Raw genomic sequence first — 22,072 nt, forward strand, 5'->3', positions numbered from 1 at the left:
TTAGTCCTGGCCTCTGGGGTTGCTGAAGCCACACTTTCCACTCATCTCAACCACTTTGGAGACTGTTATAAAAGAGAATAGATAAAGGTAGATAGAGGTTAACTTTCTCTTACTCATCTAAATTTTATAATGACAATATGTTTCAAACACCAGAATAAAAGGAAAGTGTTATTATGATGGTTGACTCCTGATTGACTTCAAAGCTCTGGCTCTAAAATTTTATGGATGGCCTTTTCCCTCTGCTTTTGGTACAGATTTCATCAATAGCAATTATTCAGAGAAATTATTCATTGACATGCATATTTATGGGTATATAAACACAATATTCTTTAAAATATGAGATATACAGCAGATAGGAAAGTGCCATCCTTCTTACATCTATATTAACAGTGCTTTGAGCTACGATTCCTGTCAAATGAATGCACATGCACACTGAGAAGCAGACTTGTAGATGGTATATTTCCCCTTCAGGATGCTAAGGGCCCATCTTTATAACAGCTCTTTAAGCTGCATTCACTCCACTGCCCTGGATATTGTATCTGACTCTATAAGACTCATACACACTCACTCTTTTCACATCTTTGGATGCAGATATAGAAGCGGTTCAAAGTTCCCTGAAAACTCTTCAGTAGTTCTTAAGTTAATTTTCTGTGCAATTGGTCTCTCATCACTTATAGAATAATGGTCTCGTACAGAAGAGGTGGTTTTATTAAAGCACGGGCACACGACCTGTGGGCAGAAAGAACTGCTGCACCAGGGTTGTGAGGGGTGGCTGCTTGTATACTTGGGAGGTGGAGGAGTTAAGGAAAAATGAGGTTTCAAAAAGATTTTCCTATGTTAAAGACTCAGAGGATCCTGGAGGCTTTGCCTTTGCCAAGTTAAGGTTGTTTTTCCCTCTAGCAAGGCATTAACATTAAAAAAAAAAAAAAGACATTTGGGAGCTTCCTGGATGAATGTCACCCATATGCCACCTCTGAAGTAGAGTAATAATCCTAGTCATATTTTACAAAAGGAATTAAATGAGTTGTGAAGTTTCCCTGAATTTCCTATTGTTTTGGGAAAAATATTATCCAAGATAATAAAAGTTTTTCTTTTGACACTAATTTTAATCCTTTAAGGTGAACTTGAAAGTTTCATTGCTGATTGGTTGAAAAATAGAATATGTACATGAATATATTCTTTTTTTGAATGATCTGTACAGGGATTTTTAATAGTGAGTACATGTTACACATGATCATAGGATATTTAATTCCTTCTACCCTTCTCTTTCTTTCCTTATCCCTGCTGAAAAACTTAACAACTTATTTTTCCTCAAAAGTTTCTGGACACAGAAGTCAGCAGTAAGCATCATGACCTTTCAGCTTCAATTAAGGTGAAGAGAGGTACCTGGGTGGCTCAGTCAGCCAAGCATCTGACTTTGGGTCAGGTCATGATCCTGAAGTCCCAGGACTGAGTCCTTGGATTGAGTCTCGCCTTGGGCTCCGTGCTTCTCATTCTGCCCTTCACTGTACTTTGTTCTCTCTCTTTCTCAAATAAATAAATAAAATATAAAGAAATAAAAGTGAGGAAAGTATCTTTTGTTTTCCAGAAAGCTCAGTCTCTTTAGTTTCTTCTCTATCCATGGCTGCTATTGGTGGGAACTATGTGCTTCATCATCCCTAATAGATTTACTCCACTAATTCTAACTTCAGTGTGGCAATGTAAGTCATGAAAAGGGGAGCCAACTTGAAATAATCACATATAGAAATGTACCAAAGCAATCCACTTCTACATACACATTAACCATAATATGTTAAAAGTGATCTTATTTGTTCTCAACAGCATCTTGTGTGGCAGCATTACAGATCATGGTTTACTGGTATTCTCATGTCATTGTGTTCAAATTCATTTTAAGAGAAAAAGATTAACTTCACTTCATAGAATCTAGCTATAAAAACTATTCATAAATGTTGAAAAGGAAAAACAATACTGAAGAATAACATTGCCTGACTTCAAGCTTTGCTTCAAAGCTGTGATTACCAAGATAGCATTATACTGGCACAAGAACAGACACAGAGACCAAAGGAACAGTGTAGAAAGCCCAGATATGGGCCCTCAATTCTGTGGTCACATAGCCTTCGACAAAGCAGGTAAAAATATCCAACGGAAAAAGGCAGTCTCTTCAATAAATGGTGCTGGGAGAATTGGACAACTATGTGTAGAAAAATGAAACTTGACCATTCTCTTACACTACACAAAGATAAACCAGAAATGGATAAAAGACCTCAACATGAGGCAGAAATCTATCAAAATCCTAGAGGAGAACATAGGCAGTAACTTCTTTGATATCGGTCACAGGAACTTCCTTCAAAATATGTCTCCAAAGGCAAAGAAAACAAAAGAAAATATGAACTTTTCGGACTTCATCAAGATCAAAAGCTTCTGCACAGCTATGGAGATAGTCAACAAAACAAAGAGGCAATCCACGGAATGGGAGAAGATATTCGCAAATGACAGTACAGACAAAGAACTGATCAAGATCTATAAAGAACTCCTCAAACTGAACACACACAAAACATATAATCACGTCAAAAAATGGGCAGAAGACATGAACAGACACTTCTCCAAAGAAGAGACACAAATGGCTAACAGACACATGAGAAATTGTTCATCATTATTAGCCCCCAGGGAGACTCAAATCAGAACCACATTGAGATATCACGTTACACCAGTTACAATGGTCAAAATCAACAAAACAGTAAACAACAGGTGTTTTATAGGATGTAGAGAAAGGGAAACCCACTTACACTGTTGGTGGGAAGGCAAGTTGGTGTAGCCATTTTGGAAAACAGTGTGGAGATTCCTTAAGAAATTAAAAATAGAGTTACCCTATGACCCTGCAATTGCACTACTGGTTATTTAACCCAAAGATACAGATGTAGTGAAAAGAAGGGCCACCTGTGCCCAAATTTTCATAGAGCAATGGCCACAATTGCCAAACTGTGCTAAAAGCCAAGTTGACCTTCAACGGACGAATGGATAAAGAAGACATAGTCCATATATACGATGGAGTATTATGCCTCCATCAGAAAGGATGAATACCCAGCTTTTGTATCAACATGGACACGACTGGAAGAGATTAGACTGAGTGAAATAAGTCAATCAGAAAGAGTAAATTATCATATGGTTTCACTTACTTGTGGAGCATAAGGAATAACCTGGAGGACATTGGGAGATGGAGAGGAGAAGTGATTTGGCAGAAATCAGGGTTGGGGGTCAAACCATGAGAGACTATGGACTCTGAGAAAACAAAATTGAGGGATTTTTGGGTGGTGGGGTGTGGTGCACAAACAATGAATTTTGGAACACTGAAAAAAATAAATAAAAACTACTCAGTAAAAGTAATTTGGGAAAATTAAGTTAATCTATTTGAAATTTGTGGAAAAAGGTTGAGTTATTACCGACCTGGATCTAGTTGGTTGTGGACTTCAGTGTTTTTACATTGCACCCAGTCATTGTTTTCTTCCTCTGAAAGCATAGCCCCATAGCTGCAAATATACTTTGAAAACTAACAAGTGGGTCACTGGAATTCTCCCTCTGAGAACTCTCCCAGTCTTGGTCATTTTAGTCTATTTTAGTTCCCATTATCAGTCAGAATTTACCCAGAAAATGAACTGCTTTAGTTAGTAAACTTCAATACTTTAGGATAAATCTCTACTCACTTTCTTGGCCTCCAATGAAAGTATAAACACATCTTCAAAATACATATATTTTTCAGAGGTCAGAAGTACATTTAATCAAAAGTTAGAATAACGGAACAAAGAAAAAGCTTCATCAGAAAAAGCTAGTATATAGAACTATAATGTAGAAGTGCAACCGCTTGATTGGATATATATAAATATATATTTTTCAAATCTTGCAAAATTCATGTTTCCCAGCAAGTCCAAGAGTAGTGTGGAGAGAATTCTTTTAATTCCCACCTTTAACCTGCTAAGATTGAGAGCATGTCTCCTCTATGAATCTTAAGTTTGTTGGTACATGCTCTGCCTCTGTCTTTTACTTAAATGTCCTGTAATTCTTTCTTCATAGACTCTAGAGAAATATTTAAATAGACTTTCACAAAGTGAAGGATTTGCTAATGTATTGACCTCTTAAGTCCTCATAGGATTAATAATTGGTCCTCTTGGAATCTTTACAGGAAGCCTCAGCCACAGTTTTTTGCTTTCCCCCACTTGGCACTCTGTGAGTGCCAAGTGGGGGAAAGCAAAAAACTTTTTTTAGATGGCCTCTAAACATCATTAGAGGCCATTTTTAGAAATGGGGTGTGCTTTGGTGAGACATGTGTCTGTGGCTATAGTTTAGAGTGAGATTTTGTTAAGACAAGTAGGAAAGCTTCCTGATAGGGCTTTGTTGCTCATTTCGACATTGTTGAGCCTGGCACAGGATGGGGGTGGTTTGAGGCATAGGTCAGAGTTCAGAGGATGGATTTCTCTCTGAACATGTCACTGTTCTAAGTTTATAGTTGTCCTGAGAAAGGAAATACCAGTTTTCAAGGTTATGTGCTATGTAACTCTGGGAGACTGACATTTTTAATAGGAGACTCATATGGCAGAATTCTCAGCTACCAAAGACTGGATAGTTTATGAGCTATAGATCCATCAACTTCCTTTGGTGTGTATATCTAGATGAAAGATTCTCATGATTTGTTCATGGGAATATAGCTTTTCTCTCCATAGATCACAGAAGGAATTGTGCAGATTTACAGTAAAGAACAGTATTTCCACATGGTAGGGGTTGAGAAAATCCCACTGAGCAAAACATCATAAATGAAGACATTCAGAGGTAGATGATGGAAACACTATGGAAAAGAGACTCCACTACAGTCTTTTCTCCCTCAGCTTCTGGGATGTTGAGGAGCTGGTTGAAATCCTGCACCAAATCACCTCGAAAAAGTCAACATTGGATTGGGATTTTGACAGGGATTATACTGACTCTAGGTCACTTTGGATAGTATGAACATTTAGACAACTTTGAATCCTACAATCCAGAAAGACATGATGTCTTTCTTTTATTTGATTTTTTATTTTGGGTTTAACTTTCTTTCATAAATGTTTTGTTGTTTTCAGTTTGCAAATCTTTTAAACTTTTTAGTTCTGTTTATTTCTAAGTATTTCATTTTTTTGGTGATAGTAATTCTGACCTTATAAAGGAAGTTCAGGTATGTTTCTCCTTTTCAGTTTTTTAGAAGTGTTTGAGGATTGGCATTTATTCTCTTAAAATGTTGTGTTGTAGATTTCACCAGTGAAGCCCTCTAGTCTTGGGATTTTCTCTCTTGAGAGGTTTCTCTTTATGAACTTAGTTTTCTTGTTCATTATTGATCTGTTCAGGTTATATATTTCCTCATGTGTCAGATTTGATAGATTCTATGTTCCTAGGAATCTATTTATTTCTTCCAGGTTTTTTAGTATATAATTTTTTATTATATAATTGTAGTAGTGTCTTATAATCCTTTTATTTCTGTGGTATGAGTTTTAATGTCCCCTCAACCATGTTGATCTCTTCTTAGTTCAGCTAAAGTTTGTCAATTTTGTTTTACTTTAAAAACTACTCTTGGTTTCAGTGATATTTTTCTACTTTTTTCATAGTTTCCATTTCATTGATTTCCACTGTCATCTTAATTATTCCTTCCTTTGGAAACTTTGGACTTAGTGTTTTTTTTTTTTTTCATACTCTTAGCTCACTTGAGATTTTTCTAAATGTAGGTGTTCATTGCTAAAAATTTCTGTCTTAGTATTGCTTTTCCTGCATTGTATAGGTTTTAGTGTGTAGTTTTAATTTTTTTTGTTTTGACATATTTCTAAGTCTGCTTTTTATTTCTTCTTTGACACAAAGTTTGTACAATAATGTGTTATTTAATTTCCATGCTTTTTGAATTTTTCAGTTTTCTTTCTGCTATTGATTTTGTTTCACTTCACTGTGTTCAGAAAAGATACTGTATATGGTTTCAACCTTCTTAAGTTTTTGAAGACTTATTTTGTGACCTAACATATGATCTTTCATAATCTTCCTTGTACACTTGAGAAGAATGTATTTTCCACTGCTATTGGATCAAGTGTTCTATACATGTTTGGTAGGTCCATTAAGGAACAGTTTTATTCAAGTTCATTTTGTTCTTAGTGACGTTTTGTCTATATATGTTCTTTTTTTTCATTTATTTATTTTCAGTATAACAGTATCATTATTTTTTCACCACACCCAGTGCTCCATGCAATCCGTGCCCTCTATAATACCCACCACCTGGTACCCCAACCTCCTACCTCTCCGCCACTTTAAACCCCCAGACTGTTCTTCAGAGTCCACATTCTCCCATGATTCACCTCCCCTTCCAATTTACCCCAACCCCCCTCTCTCTAACTCCCCTTGTCCTCCATGCTCTTTGTTATGCTCCACAAATAAGTGAAACCATATGATAATTGACTCTCTCTGCTTGACTGATTTCATTCAGCATAATCTCTTCCAGTTCCATCCATGTTGCTACAAAAGTTGGGTATTCGTCCTTTCTGATGGAGGCATAATACACCATAGTGTATATGGACCACATCTTCCTCATCCATTCATCCATTGAAGGGCATCTTGGTTCTTTTCACAGTTTGGTGACCGTGGCCATTGCTGCTATAAACATTGGGGTACAGATGGCCCTTCTTTTCACTACATCTGTATCTTTGGGGTAAATACCCAGGAGTGCAATTGCAGGGTCATAGGGAAGTTCTATTTTTAATTTCTTGAGGAATCTCCACACTGTTCTCCAAAGAGGCTGCACCAACTTGCATTCCCACCAACAGTGTAAGACGGTTCCCCTTTCTCCACATCCTCTCCAACACATGTTGTTTCCTGTCTTGCTAATTTTGGCCATTCTAACTGGTGTAAGGTGATCTCTCAATGTGGTTTTAATTTGAATCTCCCTGATGGCTAGTGATGATGAACATTTTTTCATGTGTCTGATAGCCATTTGTATGTCTTTATTGGAGAAGTGTCTGTCCATATCTTCTGCCCATTTTTTGATATGATTGTCTGTTAGTTCTATATATGTTCTATCCATTGTTGAAAGTGGAATATTGAAATCTCTTACTATTACTGTGTTGTTGTCTATTTATGCATTTATATCTGTTAATATTTGTTTGATGTATTTAGGGATTCTGATGTTGGGTGTATAAATATTTATAATTGTTATATATTGCTGGCAAACTGACCCTTTTATCATTATATAAAGTTCTTATTTGTGACATAGGTATAGTTCTGCCCTTCTGTACTCTTTCATTATCCATTTGCATAGAATAATTTTTCTCATCACTTTACTTTGAGACAATGTGTGTCCTTAAATCTTATGTAAGTCTCTTGCAGACAGCATAGAATGGGATTTTAAAAATCCATTTAGCCACTCTAAGTCTTTGCACTGGGGAGTTTAACCCATTTACATATAAAATAATTATTTATTGGTAAGGACTTAGTCTTGCCATTTTGTTTTCTGTGTGTCTTGTAGTTCTCCTCTCCTTTTTTTTTCCTTCCTTCCTTTCTTCGTTACTTTGTATTTTGTTGATTTTTTGGCATTGTTATGCTTTCATGATTTTCTCTTTCTTTTGCAGAAATTTTGTCGTGGATCAAATTCGAATCTCCTTTTATTTGAGTTCATTCTCTTGGAATGGTACTAGGTCTTTATCTCAGATTACTTCCCATTGCATTGATCTGCAAGTGTTCTAAATGCTGGCTTTCCAATTTGGATTTGTAGACTTTTTGTCTTGCATACTCAATTATCATTAACTCTTTCTTTTTTACTGGATACTTTTGTTCCTATCACCTAAGGCAGAAATCCCTATAATAACAGCTAGTTCTGAGGTGAATTTGTTTAGAGTATGTCTTTGATAAAAATATTCTACAGTTGTCTTCTGCATAGGAAATGTGCAAGATTGTGCCATTGCTACATCAAGAAGAATTTTATATTTCTTTTTGTCTTCAGGAAGAGAAAATAATTTGTTCTAGGAAGAGCCCAGATTTCAGTATAAATGGTGCCCATGGAATTGTGCAGCAAGGCAGCTTTAATTTTGGGATGAATCCTCTTGCATTATTCAATACTCATTCATTTCTGGTTAATCTTTATCTCTCAACCCAATAAATATTCTTTGACTACATAGTTGGGAGTGAAACTATGAATTCTCAGCAGAATACTTAGACACTATGCTTTTTGTTTAAATATATTAGCTGTCCTATTGGTATATAATCTAACCCAAAGCTTTACAGAGAATTGTTCCACTAAATATATAACTCAGAGATTTTCTATACATGTGACATTTTTATGCTGATTAGCAAAGTCCTTTTGATCAGCATCTTTTAAATGCATAGAGGTTTCTAATTGGAAGAGACTAGAGTCATCATTTAGTCACATATTGATATGAAAGAGGAACCATTAAAGATTAAAGAAAGCAAGGGGGGAGCACACTATACTTAAACTCACTAAACTCACGTAGTTTGACGTCAAGGCCATCATTCTTTCTATGAGTCATATTGTTTTTAATATATGAATGAAGTTTTTGATTCTTCTCTGGTCACATGAATTATTACCCAAGATTACTCTGTGGCTCCAGAGCTTCCTCATGGCATTTTTCACCCCTGAGTTTCTGAGGGTGTAGATTAAAGGTTTATTAACATTATACATGTTAACATTATTAACATGGGTGTTAATATGGTATAAAACACCGCCAGTGCTTTGTCAATGGGGAAGGTGACCATGGGCCAAAGGTACATGAATAGGCAGGATACAAAGAATAGGATAACTATGGTAACATGGGAGGTACAGGTGGACAGGGCCTTATGCTGTGCTTTATTACTGTTAGTTCTTAGAGAGTAAAGGACGAGGACATAGGAGGTGACAAGAGTAGAAAAAAATGAGGAGACACATCAGCCCACTATTGGTGGCAACAAGAAGTTCAAAAATGTGAGTGTCAGTGCAAGAGAGTTTTAGTAGAGGGAAGAGGTCACAGAGGAAGTGGTCATTGACCCTGGAGCCACAGAATGGCAACCAGACCTTAAAAATAATTTGAACCAGAGTGTGAGGAGATTCCCCAGCCTTGGCCATGGCTACCAGGTGGCCACACATTTGCCTGTTCTTTACAGTCCTATAGTGTAGGGGCTTGCAGATGGCGAGGTAGCAGTCATAGGCCATCACTGTGAGCAGGATGATCTCCACTCCTCCAAAGAAATGCTCTGCAAAGAGCTGAGTCATGCACCCACTGAAGGAGACAGTTTTCTTTTCTGTGAGTAAGTCAAGTATCATTTTGAGAGCCATGATAGAAGAGCAGCAGCTGTCTGCAAAGAACAAGAAAGATAGAAAGAAATACATAGTGGATCCCAGGGCTCTGCTGGATTTGATTGTCATGTCAAGGAGTATGTTGCCTGCCCCAGTGAGAAAGTAGATGATTATAAACACAGTGCACTAGAGTTTCTGCACATCTGGGTTGTGCGTCAGGCAAGGCAGGATGAATTCTGTCACATTGTTCATTTGTTCATAAATCCACTTTGGTATCTGGATAATTGATTTGTCTATGGATAGCACAGGGATTGCAATTGTGGCAGATGAATTCTGATCAAGCAAATAATTTCTGTCAGAATTGCTTTCTTTCAGACTGAAGGCAACTCCAGGCAGATAAATTCAGACTTAAAGTTGTGCCTTATTACTAGTTTTAATGAACACTTTGTCTCTTTACCCTCTGACTGACACATAGACATATGTGTACACACATTCATGCCTACACTCATTCATATCCCCAAATACAGTTTTACAAATGCACATCCCTTCCTGTAATCACACATATTTGGATACTCTTTATACCATCACCAAAAAAAAAAAAAAAAAAAAAGGAAAAGAAAGAATAGAGTGCATTAATGCCTTCAAATAAAATAAATATTTTTTTCAAAAAAAGTATATATTTAATTTCTGGCTGAAGAGGAGCACATTAAGCAGATGCAATGGTACGAGAAACAGGACAAATTAATGGATTCAGTTATATAAAGGTCTGGAACATACTGGAAAAATACTTGAAACAAGTAAAACAAGTATATGGAACTGGTTTTTACAAAAAAGACCTACTTGTACCATTGTGAAAATAAGGGCAAAACTAATAAGTAGATAACTCTAAGATTTAAGGAATAGATCTAAAATAATCCTCTATTTCACAAGTCATCAAAGAAGTACCATTTAAACACAGTGAAATGCATTTGACACAAAACTTGGCTAATATCTATGATAGTTTTGTTACCCAGTGCTGTTTGCTGTGTGTTGATATAAAATCTTCTGGAAACAATTTTGACTTCATGTAATAAGGTTTATAACTGGCTATGTCTAGTACTCCTTCAGTTTGGGAATCTATTCCAGATAAAAAATATGGATAAAAATTAGTTATACAGGTATATTCCATAATTTGTTGATGATAATAAATAAGTGAACATATTCCAAATATTTGCATTAATTTGAATAATTAAGTGAATTATGGTAATGAAATATCAGGAGGACACTGAAGTTATTTACAAGAGTTTATAGTGTGGAAAGATACTTCTTCCAATATAATATTGAGTCAAAACCACAAAATATGAAACAGTTTACGTATTATGATCTAAAATGTCCAAAATGACATGTATACATAGAAAAGTATCTGAGACAAAATACACTATAAAGATTAATAGTGTTTACTTGAAATATGAGTTAAGGGCATTTTTCATTCTTTGAAAAATTTTTTGATCCAAGTTTTCTCCAGTAGTTTACCTTTATAATCAGCGAAAAAATTTAGTAAAAGTAATAGTATTTTCTTATCTCTGGTGTGGGTTCGTAATCTCCTGAGTGACTGTGATTTTTTAATAGACTAAATATAGTCATTATCCATAAAATTCTGTGAAAGTAGGTACACATATTTAAATCTAACTCACCTTTGGGACCTATTATTATCTTGAGAACAAACTACTAATAAAAAAATCAGTGTACCTACCTGTCTGATGCCTTTGAGAAAGAAGTAACAGATTCATTCCAGAACAGGTGCCTTCTCTAAGAACACACTTGGCATGGAGGACGCTGTCACTACCCATTCCCAGCAACTGCTCTGCAAGTTCAACCATTTTTATCTTAGGTCTATTTCTTTTGCTCACTTAGTTCCTTGAAAATTATTGCTGAGAGAGACTTCCTAAATAATTGAGTTTATCAGCTGGGTTTAGTTTTGGATTCTAGGGTCACACCTTCCTGTGAGGGTTATGCACGAGCATCCCAGGTCAGACACTTACTCTTTACTTAGCTTCTAAAGTGTTGGACTTCATAAGAAATTGAGGGGGAAAGCCTAAGAATGGGGGGACATCTCTCTCCAACCCACTGTACTTCACATTTGCCAGTATTTTTTTTTTTTTGGTGACAAGATGAAGTATATTATAAAGACTTTTATAAAGTATATTATGGATATAAAATATATTAAAGTATATTAATATACTTTATTGTAATATATTAATAGATATAAATGATATTAAAGTATATTAACATACTTTATTATTAATATATTAATATATAAAGTATATTAAAGTATATCAAAGATATAAAGTATATTATAGATATGAAGACTTTTATAAAGTATATTTTAAAGACTACTTGATCTGAGATCCACACTGATATAAAGCCCTGAAAATGGTATACTTTGTTAAAGCACAAACATTAGGGATTGTAAGCAGCATACAATCAGCAGAAAATGCAAGATGCCTTGGAGTAGCAGGCAAGTTCGCTGCAGTTAGTTAGCTCTTATAAGTCCTTTTTCCTTGGTAAGCCTGTGCTCCGCCCAGAGTTATTTTCTTTGGTCCTTGGGAGTCTGGATCCAGCTATGTTGGAAACTCAGAACCAAACAGCTTCTGTGATGTGTGGCTGGTTATTTTTATGTGGTCTTCCTGGGTCCATCTTTATTAATATTTTCATGGATGGTTTTAGGAAAGTTTTAAAATGGATATTAGTCATGAGGGAGTCTCTGACCTCTCAGCTCCCAGAGGATTAGAATTAGCATCTTCAACCAAGATGGCAGCCAGGTCAATTTATCATTTCTTTCTGGGGGCCATGGCATCTGTGACTAAGGGGGTGGGGGAGAGCCAGCTGGGCTGGGTTAGCAGCCCCCCTATGATTATGTTTAGGAAGTGGTCCTAGGGCCTGGGATGAAAGGCACAGAATGTTCTATTCATGGGAGTATGGGTGCATGATCCAGTCAGAGTCTATAAAATAGCCTTAATAATACCTATCTCACAGAACTCTGGGGGGAGGGGGAGTTGAACAAGATGATACAGGATAACCTCTAAGCCAGTGAAGAATGCTATTCTAATGCTAATGCCCCAATGGTCTACACCTGTAGGCTACAGAAGGTGCTCTTAATAATAGACATCTGAATCATGCTGAAGAGAAAAATTTTGCTGGCACTTCTATTTGCTAACTGTGTGACACTGGACAATTTCCTTAGCCTTTTTATACCTGAATTCCCACATTTGTAAAAAGGGGTTGATAATGATACCTATCAGAGGACTGTAGTAGGATTCTACAAGATAAAGAGCAAAGACTGTTTTTTTTCCTGTGCAGGTATCAAAACTCATGGTGTGACCAGTTTGGGTTCCTGGCAAGAATTGTTTCAACTACAACATACACACACACACACACACACACACACACACACACACACACTATCTTATTTTCATTAGTCTTTTGGTTTCTAGAATCTGTGCACATACAGAAAGTAGAGAAGATATATTTAAGTATCAAATACTGATTCATATAATTCTATATCTTTCTAAAATCTAATTTTAGAAATTATAATTCTAAAATCTTTTAATGAACATTTGATTTGTCATGACTAAAGAATTCTGACAGTGAAGTTCGGAGTCCCTGAAAAAGTTGTAGGAATAAAGGAAAAAGGGACACAATGAGGACTGAGAAGTAATAAATTAATGTCACTCTGCTAAGTATGGTATTTTATATAATTCTTATATAATCCCAAGAGGACAGTACTGCTAATTCTGTTTTATGTGTAAAGAGGTCAATGTTCACTGTGAGCATCGTGGGTCAAGATCCGAGAAGCTAATCTTTGGTAGAGCTTGGATTTAAATACAAATGGATCTAATTCTAAACCTGAGCTCTAACAATTATGCTGTGGTACCAGGTAGACACTGGTTCTGTGATGTGTCTCATGCACTGGGAATGATCGGCATGGGGGTGCTGATACAGACCCTGGGGGATTATGTAGAGTCTCTGGTTCTCCCAGCAGTGGCAGGCAGGACACATTCCTCAGACAGATCCCAGATGCCTCAGTGACCATGAGGAGAGCCGCAGAGAAAGGACATTTTTTATCTTCCTTTCCTACCTTTGGCTCCAATCTGAGAGATCTGCCTAAACATTATCTTGGAAATTTTCTCTCTGAAAATTTCCTGATGCCTGCAGAGTGGAAGGAAGACCAAGTAGATGTTCAGACTGAGGAGCAGGGACATCCTCTACATGAATGGGGTGTGGTAGGTTCCCAGAGAAGTAATACATCAAAGCGATGAGCCTGGGTGTGAAACCCAGTTCTTCTATTTACAAGATTCTATGTATTTCATTTCACTTGCTAGAGTCTGAAAAAGAGCCCTATATAAATTGACATTATTGGGAAGAATATTGGTAAAATGAGTGTGTTATACATAGACCATACTTTTTCAGAGGTATTTTCAGAAATAATTTTCTGAAATGAATTGAGAGAAATTTTTGCATTTTCTACTCTTGTGATACTGATGGCTAATATTTGTTGAATCCTGGCTAACTTTGGGAGCTTGGCTATGTTATTTACCTTCCACATGCATCAGTTTCCTTTTATGCAAAATAGAGATAACATTTTTTCATAGAGTTGTTACAAGAATGAAATTAGTCACTGAGTGGAACATTAGCATGTGGATGAATTTTTTGGGGGTGGGAGAAACTTGATATGTTGAAATGCCAGGGGATAGAGCTAAGAAGGAAGTGTGGGGCAAGGGGGGAGAGAGAGAGATTGATTAGAGATGTATGGAGAGTGGTCAGTGGAGGCCCATTAGGTGTGGCCGACACTGTTACCCACAGAGTGGCAATTTCCCAGCTTCTTTCTTTCTAAGGAAACTCCATTTCTTCCAGTATTGGGGAAAGTGTGGTCCATCCCCAAGCCATAGTTGTGACCCTGGATTAGTCTAAAAAAATTATGGTAGTGTCCCCCTCTTTTCAGTGATCAATTTAAGGCATGTGACAACATTTTGACCAATGGGAGACAAGAAAAACTTTGAGATTTCTTTTGGGTGATGCTTCTCTGTTCCTAAAAAGAGAATCAGGAGAATAATTTCTCTTTCTTAGTAATGCCTTCCATAAGGGATGCCAGAATGGCTACCAGGAGATGCATCAGTGGACTTTTGTACTGGGAAATTGCCTCAAACAGCCAAAGAGTGTATAGTTTACAAGGTGATTGCTAGGTTGTTATTGGAATTTATTCGAACTGCTTTTATTTTTACTGAAGAATACAACATTATTTTGAGATGTGAAATACCCATAAGTCCCAGGATATATCAGATAATCATTCTACTAGGGAGGAAAATGAACAGAAAATTTATTTTCTTAATTAGAAATATAAGCACAGGATTTGTGAAAGAGGGAACCCATTGCACACATGAACAAGTGACTGCCTTGCCTTTGAGCCCTACATTAGATCCTCCTGTGGAGTGGCTTACCCTCCTAGCTGAATGGGTCCCTCCCTATGATCAATTTATGGTTGGTGCCTATTTGGTGTATAGATGGTGTCTTCAGTGTGGCGATCCATCTCTCAGTCTGAAAAGTGGCTGAATGGAAGCTGATTATTGAAAAGGAAACTATAAATCCACTCAGTGTGTTAAGAACGGTGTTCTTTAGGTACCAGAAGATCCGGGTTATAACTATAGTGATATAGTATGACTTTTCTTAGGTTTTGGCAATAGTCAATGGACTGGCAATGAAGCCTGATACAGGGGACGTGGATAACTGGAAGATGTGGGAAACCCAGGGTTATATCAAATGAGGGGTCTGAGTGAAAATTAAATTGATAGCAAGAAGTAATTGTTGTTATAAAGGGAGCATCCAATCAATAATAGTGTAACTGTTATTTGGTTTAATATTATCATTTATAATTGGTAGGATTAATTTGATTTCAACAAAATCTATAATACTTAAATTGATGATCAAATATATTAGGAAGTGGAATTGACATCTTCCATGATGTTCATTCAATGAAATCTGATTGGTTAGAGGAGGAACTAGGATTAGTTAATTGTTACAGTAAATCTACCAATTGATACTTTTCATACAATTTTAATTTCTCTATTCAAGGGAGATTAAATAGTTCTCCAACTTGTGCTTGTTTATGATTAAGTTTGTGGTGGAATATTTGGTTAGCTGAAATGCTTCTTTAAACAATACCAATTCTTTATTTGATGATACAAGATATTAACACTTTGCACGTGGTCTCTTATTTTACCTGTTCTATAAATCATGCAAAACTTGCAGGAGAAGGAATGATTATGAGTGATTTAGTCTTGACCAAGGGTCAGAGAGTGGAGTGTGTAGGAAAGGGTTATTTTTCTACTCAATAGGAAAGTCTTAACTCTGGTCATGCAGGGTTGTGACCATTGCATAAGACAGGACCAGAGGAATTTTTGATGTATTTTTAAAGTTCCAAACTCCCCTGATAATGCCAAGAATTTTTTTTTTTTTTTTTTTTTTTTTTTTACTGTTGGCTTTTACTTAGCATAACTGACTTGACCATAGGGACATGAATACCTCATGGCAAACTTCTTCCCTGAGCTTTCACGAAGCCCAGACTTATTTCATGTGGTCTTGGTGGTTCAACTAGAGATGAGGCTTGTTTGTCTGTGTGAACAAACACTCTAGGGCTATTGTTTGGACATCTCTTCAACCTTCAGTGCTTGCCTGTACTCTGTTTCTCAGTTCTCAGTATCATTGGTATTCAAAAAATTGTATTATATGATTATGCTTTGTGATTTCTTGTGAGTCCCTTCAAATATGCCAACTTGTGCAATCTTTGCAGTTGATATCTCCATGAAAAATGATTTTGGGGTTAGTTTGGATAAAATGAGATGAACAAAGATACAATTCCACAATTTTACTTCTTCACCATTGCACAATATTATTCCTTTGTGTTGCCTGACACAGATCACCATTACTTGTTTAAATTTATGTATATTGGGGGAAGCTAATATTGATGCCCAACACACAATATCTTTGGAATTAAATTTGAAAATCAAATTTGAAAATTAAATTTGAAAAAGTATTCCCAAGATATTTTAGGGTGGATCATAACCTCATTTCAACTGCAAATGTAGCCCCATTTCCAAATGTCAAGATCAGTCCTTTGATCCCCTTGTTACCAGAGATGAGGATATCTGCCTGGGTGTGTGCCCAGAGATGTATTAGCATAGCTCCTGTTATAGTCAGTCCTGTGGAAACATGGAAAAATTGTATGGTTGAGCTCGAAAATGAAGGGGTTAAATCAGAGGGGGAGACAAACCATGAGAGACTATGCACTCATGGAAACAAAGTGAAGGTTTCAGATGGGAGGGAGGTGGGAGAATCAGTTAGCCCAGTGATGGGTATTACGGAGGGCACATATTGCCTGGAGTACTGCTGTTATATGCAAACAATGGATCATGGAACACTACATCAAAAACTAATGAAGTACTGTATGGTGACTAACAAAACAGAATAATAATGAAATTTTTAAAAAAGTGAGCAATAAGCCACTTAGAAAAAAAAAAGAAAAAAGAATTTTTCTTATTGAAGTGTAACTGATGTAAAATGTTATCAAGGTTGACCTGTACCATGAAGGGATCTGAAAGTTCTATATTCAGTTCTCACCAAGGTCAGTGTAGTCACCCATCTGTCACCATACAACAGTATTACAGTATTATTGATTATATTCCTTATGCTATACTTTTTAACTCTTTGATGTATTTATTTTATAGTGAAGTTTGTACCTTTTAATCTCCTTTACCTATTTCACTCTTCTCCCCACAACCACCTCTGGCATCCACCACTGGTAACCAGCACTTTGTTCTCTTACTTGAGTTTGTTTGCTTGTTTTGGGACAACATATATATGAGAAGGGAAAAGGACAGAGGGAGAAACAGACTCCCCACCAAGCAGGCAGCCTGATGTGGGACTCGATCTAGGGATTCCAGGATCATGACCTGAGCCGAAGGCAGTCGCTTAACCAACTGAGCCACCCAGGCACCCGGGACAACATATATTTTTAAAAGGCCTTCATGTACAGTTAGATCTAACCTGATCTAAAGTCTGAGAACATGAAAAATGTCAACATCACATGATATTCAATCCCTGGTTGTGAAATCACCCTCTGAAGACAAGTTTCTGAGCTCTTCCTCAGGAATCCCAAGCTCTGTGCAGAGATAGGTCTGTTGGTTTCTGGCACTGGGCTCTCCCTTCTCCTCCCAGAGCGGCAGAAGGAGATCCATCATCAGGGAGAGGTTTTTGAAATAAGTTCTGCTCAGACATGTCACGGTTGCTCCAGCCAGCTCCCCATTGGTTATTGCAGAGATGTTTAAGGGCATTTGTGTTGCGGACTAGGGAGTTGGTGGGGGGCTGGCTTTTAGTGTCCAGGGATCTGTTCACAGTTTCCATTAGATTCCTTGATGAGAAAACTCACTGCTATGCAGTTCCTACTCATATACAGATGCCTTTTATGACATTTGAAGTACAGTGAGGCTGGCATAGATGTTTGGTCTTCCTGTGATCATGGTTAGTGAATGACGGTTAGTAGTGGTGTTCTGGGGCTCCTCTTGTCAGCAACCATTGACCCTGGCTTACTTTCTGTGCTGGTGACATCTCTGAAAGCTGTAACGATATCTGAGCAATATCACTAGTTTTTAGCTGATTCATTTTTTTCAATCTAAATTGTTTAATTTTTACAGCCTGAGAGTATGCAATGCTATTTCCATTTTACAGGTTGAAAAAATCAGTAGAGAGATGAAGCACAATGGTTACATTGACAAGGGTAATTAATGCAGGAGACAAGATGAGTAATCAAATCTGGTTGATCCAAAGCTTTTAATCTCTGACTTCAAAGCATCTATTTCTGAATTATCTTTGAATTTCCTCATACAAATATTATGAATTATTTTCTGTAATCCAGATGTGTGGTCATTGTTGTTCAGGTTTGTGATACAGACTTATTTCTACATCACTGGTAATTTCCTGTCCCAGCTATTCACTCTTCCTTTGTCCATGTCTAAAATGCAATTTATTTATTTATTCATTTAATTATATTAGTCACCATAAAATATATCATTAGCTTTTGATGTATTTTTCCAAGATTGGTTGTTTACATATAACACCCAGTGCCCCATGCAATACATGCTCTCCTAAATACCCACCACCAGACACCATCCCCCCATTCTCCACCGCTCTAAAACCCTCAGTTTGTTTCTTGGAGTCTACAGTCTGTCATGGTTGGTCTTTCCCTCTGCTTCTACCCTTCACTTTTCCTTTCCTTACCTAATATTTTCCATGTTATTCCTTACCCTCCACAAGTAAGTGAAACCATGTGATAATTGGCTTTCCCTGCTTCATTTATTTCACTCAGCATAATCTCTTCCAGTTCCAACCATGTTGATGAAAAAGTTGCGTATTCGTCCTTTCTGATGGCTGAGTAATATTCCATTTAAAACACAACTTTGACATACAGTTGTTTTCTGCCTTAACTCTACAAACTTGATCAGTTATAATTCTTTTGCATCAGCCAATTCTGCCTCTAATTCTTCTGCAGAAAATTGTATACTGCAGGGAATGGTGGTGATGTAAGTTTTAAAATGTACCTTCATGTGCAAGTGTTTCTTATTGGGACTGTAAGAAGTAAAGAATGCTTTGTTGCTGTGGTGCAGGGATATTTATTAACCTCTCAAATTCAGGAAGATAAGAAAAAGTATATTTGAATGGAAGTACTTCGTCAAGACTCACTGGCTTTCTATACATTATTGCATATATAGAACTTTTCCTCTTATAAAATAAAACTTTATTCTAGCTGTAGTGCAGGGTATAGAGAGCATTGAAAATATTGCTGCAGAACCCTTTCATACTAACAATCAGGGCAACATTATGACTTCTGTGGACCCTTCCTACTTTGACCTCATGAGTCCTTCTCCATAAAAATTATTAAAGATCATATTTTATGAATGCATTGGTATAATGATGACATACTCCAACTTGGATTTGGATTATATTCATTTTTTTTTCATCTTATTTTAAAAGACCTTAAGCATTTCAAGGGATCCTAGAATTATTGTGGGCTCTATGCACTGTGCCTACTATTCCTGGGTGGATATGTTGACCTTGCCCATAAAATATATGATCCTGAAGAAAAGCGATCCAAACAGGACAATTGACTGTCCCACATTTAATCAAGTAAGAAGGGGAATAAATCTCTCTAAAATTTCACTAGATATTTTAATGTAAATACTCTAATCCCAAGATTCATTATCACCAATTTTTGTTATTTGCCTCCAGAGTTTCTTCATGACATTTTTCACTTCTGCATTTCTGAGGGTGTAGATTAATGGGTTCAACATGGGAGTGACTAGGGTACAAAACACAGTCACAGCTTTGTCAGCAGGGAAGGAGGTCATGGGTCTCAGATACAGAAATGAACAAGGTACAAAGAACAAGATGACAACAGTGACATGAGAAGCACAGGTAGACAGGGCTTTGCGGCGCCCTTCAGAGCTTTTAGTCCTCAGGGAGCGCAGGATGACAATATAAGAAGCAACCAGCATAGAAAAAATGAGCAGACATAGTGACCCGCTGTTGGCAGCAATCATGGGCCCCAAAGTGTGAGTGTCTGTACAGGCTAGTTCCAGGAGAGGTATTAAGTCACACATAAAATGATCAATAACATTGGGGCCACAGAATGGTAACTGGACCATGAACAGAACCTGGATTCCTCCATGAATAAAACCTAAAATCACAGCCATTCCCACCAAGAAAGCACAGACAAATCGGCTCATGATGGTCATGTAATGCAAGGGCTTACAGATGGCTACATAGCGGTCATAGGCCATGGCAATTAATAAGATGATCTCAGCTCCCGCAAAGAAATGTTCAGCAAAGAGCTGAGTCATGCAGCCATCGAAGGATATGGTGTTCATGTCAGAGAGCAAGTCAAAGATCATTTTGGGTGCTATGGATGAAGAGTAGAAACCATCTATAATGGATAAATAGGACAGAAAAAAGTACATGGGAGATCCCAGGGCTGGGCTGATGAAGATGGTGATGGAGATGAGGAGGTTACCTGCCAGTGTGATCAAGTAGGTGATTAAAAGCACAGCAAATAGGAATTTCCTCAGTTGTGGATTCTGGGACAGGCCCAGCAGAATGAATTCTGTCACATTGCTCTTCCTTTCCATGAAGTCTGCTTGAGTTATGAGTCTATGGTTCATCTGGAAAGATCACAATTTCTGAGTAGTATTTTGAATTCAACACTGAAATCTTCCATCACCTCTTTAGTCCTGGCCTCTGGGGTTGCTGAAGCCACACTTTCCACTCAACTCAACCACTTTGGAGACTGTTATAAAAGAGAATAGGTAGAAGTAGATAGAGGTTAATTTTCTCTTACTCATCTAAATCTTATAATGTCAATATGTTTCAAACACCAGAAAAAAAGGAAAGTGTTATTATGACAGTTGACTCCTGATTGACTTCAAAGCTCTGGCTCTAAAATCTTATGGATGGCTCTTTTCCCTCTGCTTTTGGTACAGATTTCATCAATAGCAATTATTCTGAGGTTATAGTTGCCCATTGACATGAATATTTATGGGCATATGAACACAATATTCTTTAAAATGTAAAATATACAGCAGGAAAGTGCTATCCTTCCTATATCTACACCAGCAGTGCTTTTTGAGCTAGGATTCCTTTCTGTCAAATGAATGCACATGCACACTGAGAAACAGACCTGCAGATGGTATGTTTCCATTTAGGATGCTAAGGGCCCATCTTTATAACAGCTCTTTGATCTGCATTCACTCCACTGCCCTGGATATTGTATCTGACTCTACAAGACTGATACACACTCACTCTTCTCACATCTTTGGATGCAGAAATGGAAGTGGTCCAAAGTCCACTGAATACTCCTCAGTAGTTCTTAAGTTAATTTTCTGTGCACTGATCTTTCATGACATAGAATAATGGTCTGGTGCAGAAAAGGTGGTTTTATTAAAGCACGGGCACGTGACCTGTGGGCAGAAAGAACTGCTGCACCAGGGTTGTGAGGGGTGGCTGCTTTTATACTTGGGAGTTGGAGGAGGTAAGGAGAAAGGAGGTTTCAAAACGATTTTCTTATGTTAAAGACTCAGAGGATCCTGGAGGCTTTGCCTTTGTCAAGTTAAGGTTGTTTTTCTCTCTAGCAAGGCATTAACATTAAGACATTTGGGAACCATGAGAGACTATAGACTCTGAAAAACAATCTGAGGGGTTTGAATTGGCGGGGGGGGGGGGGGGGGGGGGTGGGTGGGAGGGTGGGGGGGTGGGGTGGGGGGATGGGGGGTGGGTGGGAGTGTGGGGGGGGGTGGGGTGGGTGGGTGGGAGGTTGGGGTACCAGGTGGTGGGTATTATAGAGGGCTCAGCTTGCATGGAGCACTGGGTGTGGTGAAAAAAAAATGAATAATGTTTTTCTGAAATTAAATAAATTGGAAAAAAAAAGACATTTGGGAGCTTCCTGTCACCCATATCCCACCACTGAAATAGATTAATAAATATTATTAATAATAATTAGTAATTATTAATAATAATAATTAATAATCCTAGCCATATTTTAAAAATGGAATGAAGTGAATCATGAAGTTTCCCTGAATTTCCTATTGTTTTGGGAAAAATGTTATCTAAGATAATAGAAGTTTTTCTTTTGACACTAAGTTTAATCATGTGAGATGAACTTGAAAGTTTCATTTCTGATTGGTTGAAAAATTGAATATATACAAGAATATA

The 22,072-nt window shown here is 37.2% G+C and overlaps 1 protein-coding gene and 1 pseudogene across 1 annotated transcript; both read right to left on the reverse strand.

The window, feature by feature from the left end:
• On the reverse strand, window positions 1–9,666 carry LOC122913611 (annotated as a pseudogene).
• Window positions 9,667–19,551: 9,885 nt separating this feature from the next.
• Window positions 19,552–20,493, reverse strand: LOC122913612 (olfactory receptor 4C45-like). The gene has a single exon (XM_044260274.1). It carries the CDS (start codon window positions 20,491–20,493, stop codon window positions 19,552–19,554), a length of 942 nt encoding a protein of 313 aa, XP_044116209.1.
• Window positions 20,494–22,072: the final 1,579 nt, after the last annotated feature.

The sequence above is a fragment of the Neovison vison genome, chromosome 7 (genome assembly GCF_020171115.1).
Source record: "Neovison vison isolate M4711 chromosome 7, ASM_NN_V1, whole genome shotgun sequence".
NCBI lineage: Eukaryota > Metazoa > Chordata > Mammalia > Carnivora > Mustelidae > Neogale > Neogale vison.

What these genes read in the sequence shown, in the direction of transcription:
- LOC122913612 (XM_044260274.1), bottom strand. Translation starts at nt 20,493, where the DNA reads ATGGAAAGGAAGAGCAATGTGACAGAATTCATTCTGCTGGGCCTGTCC.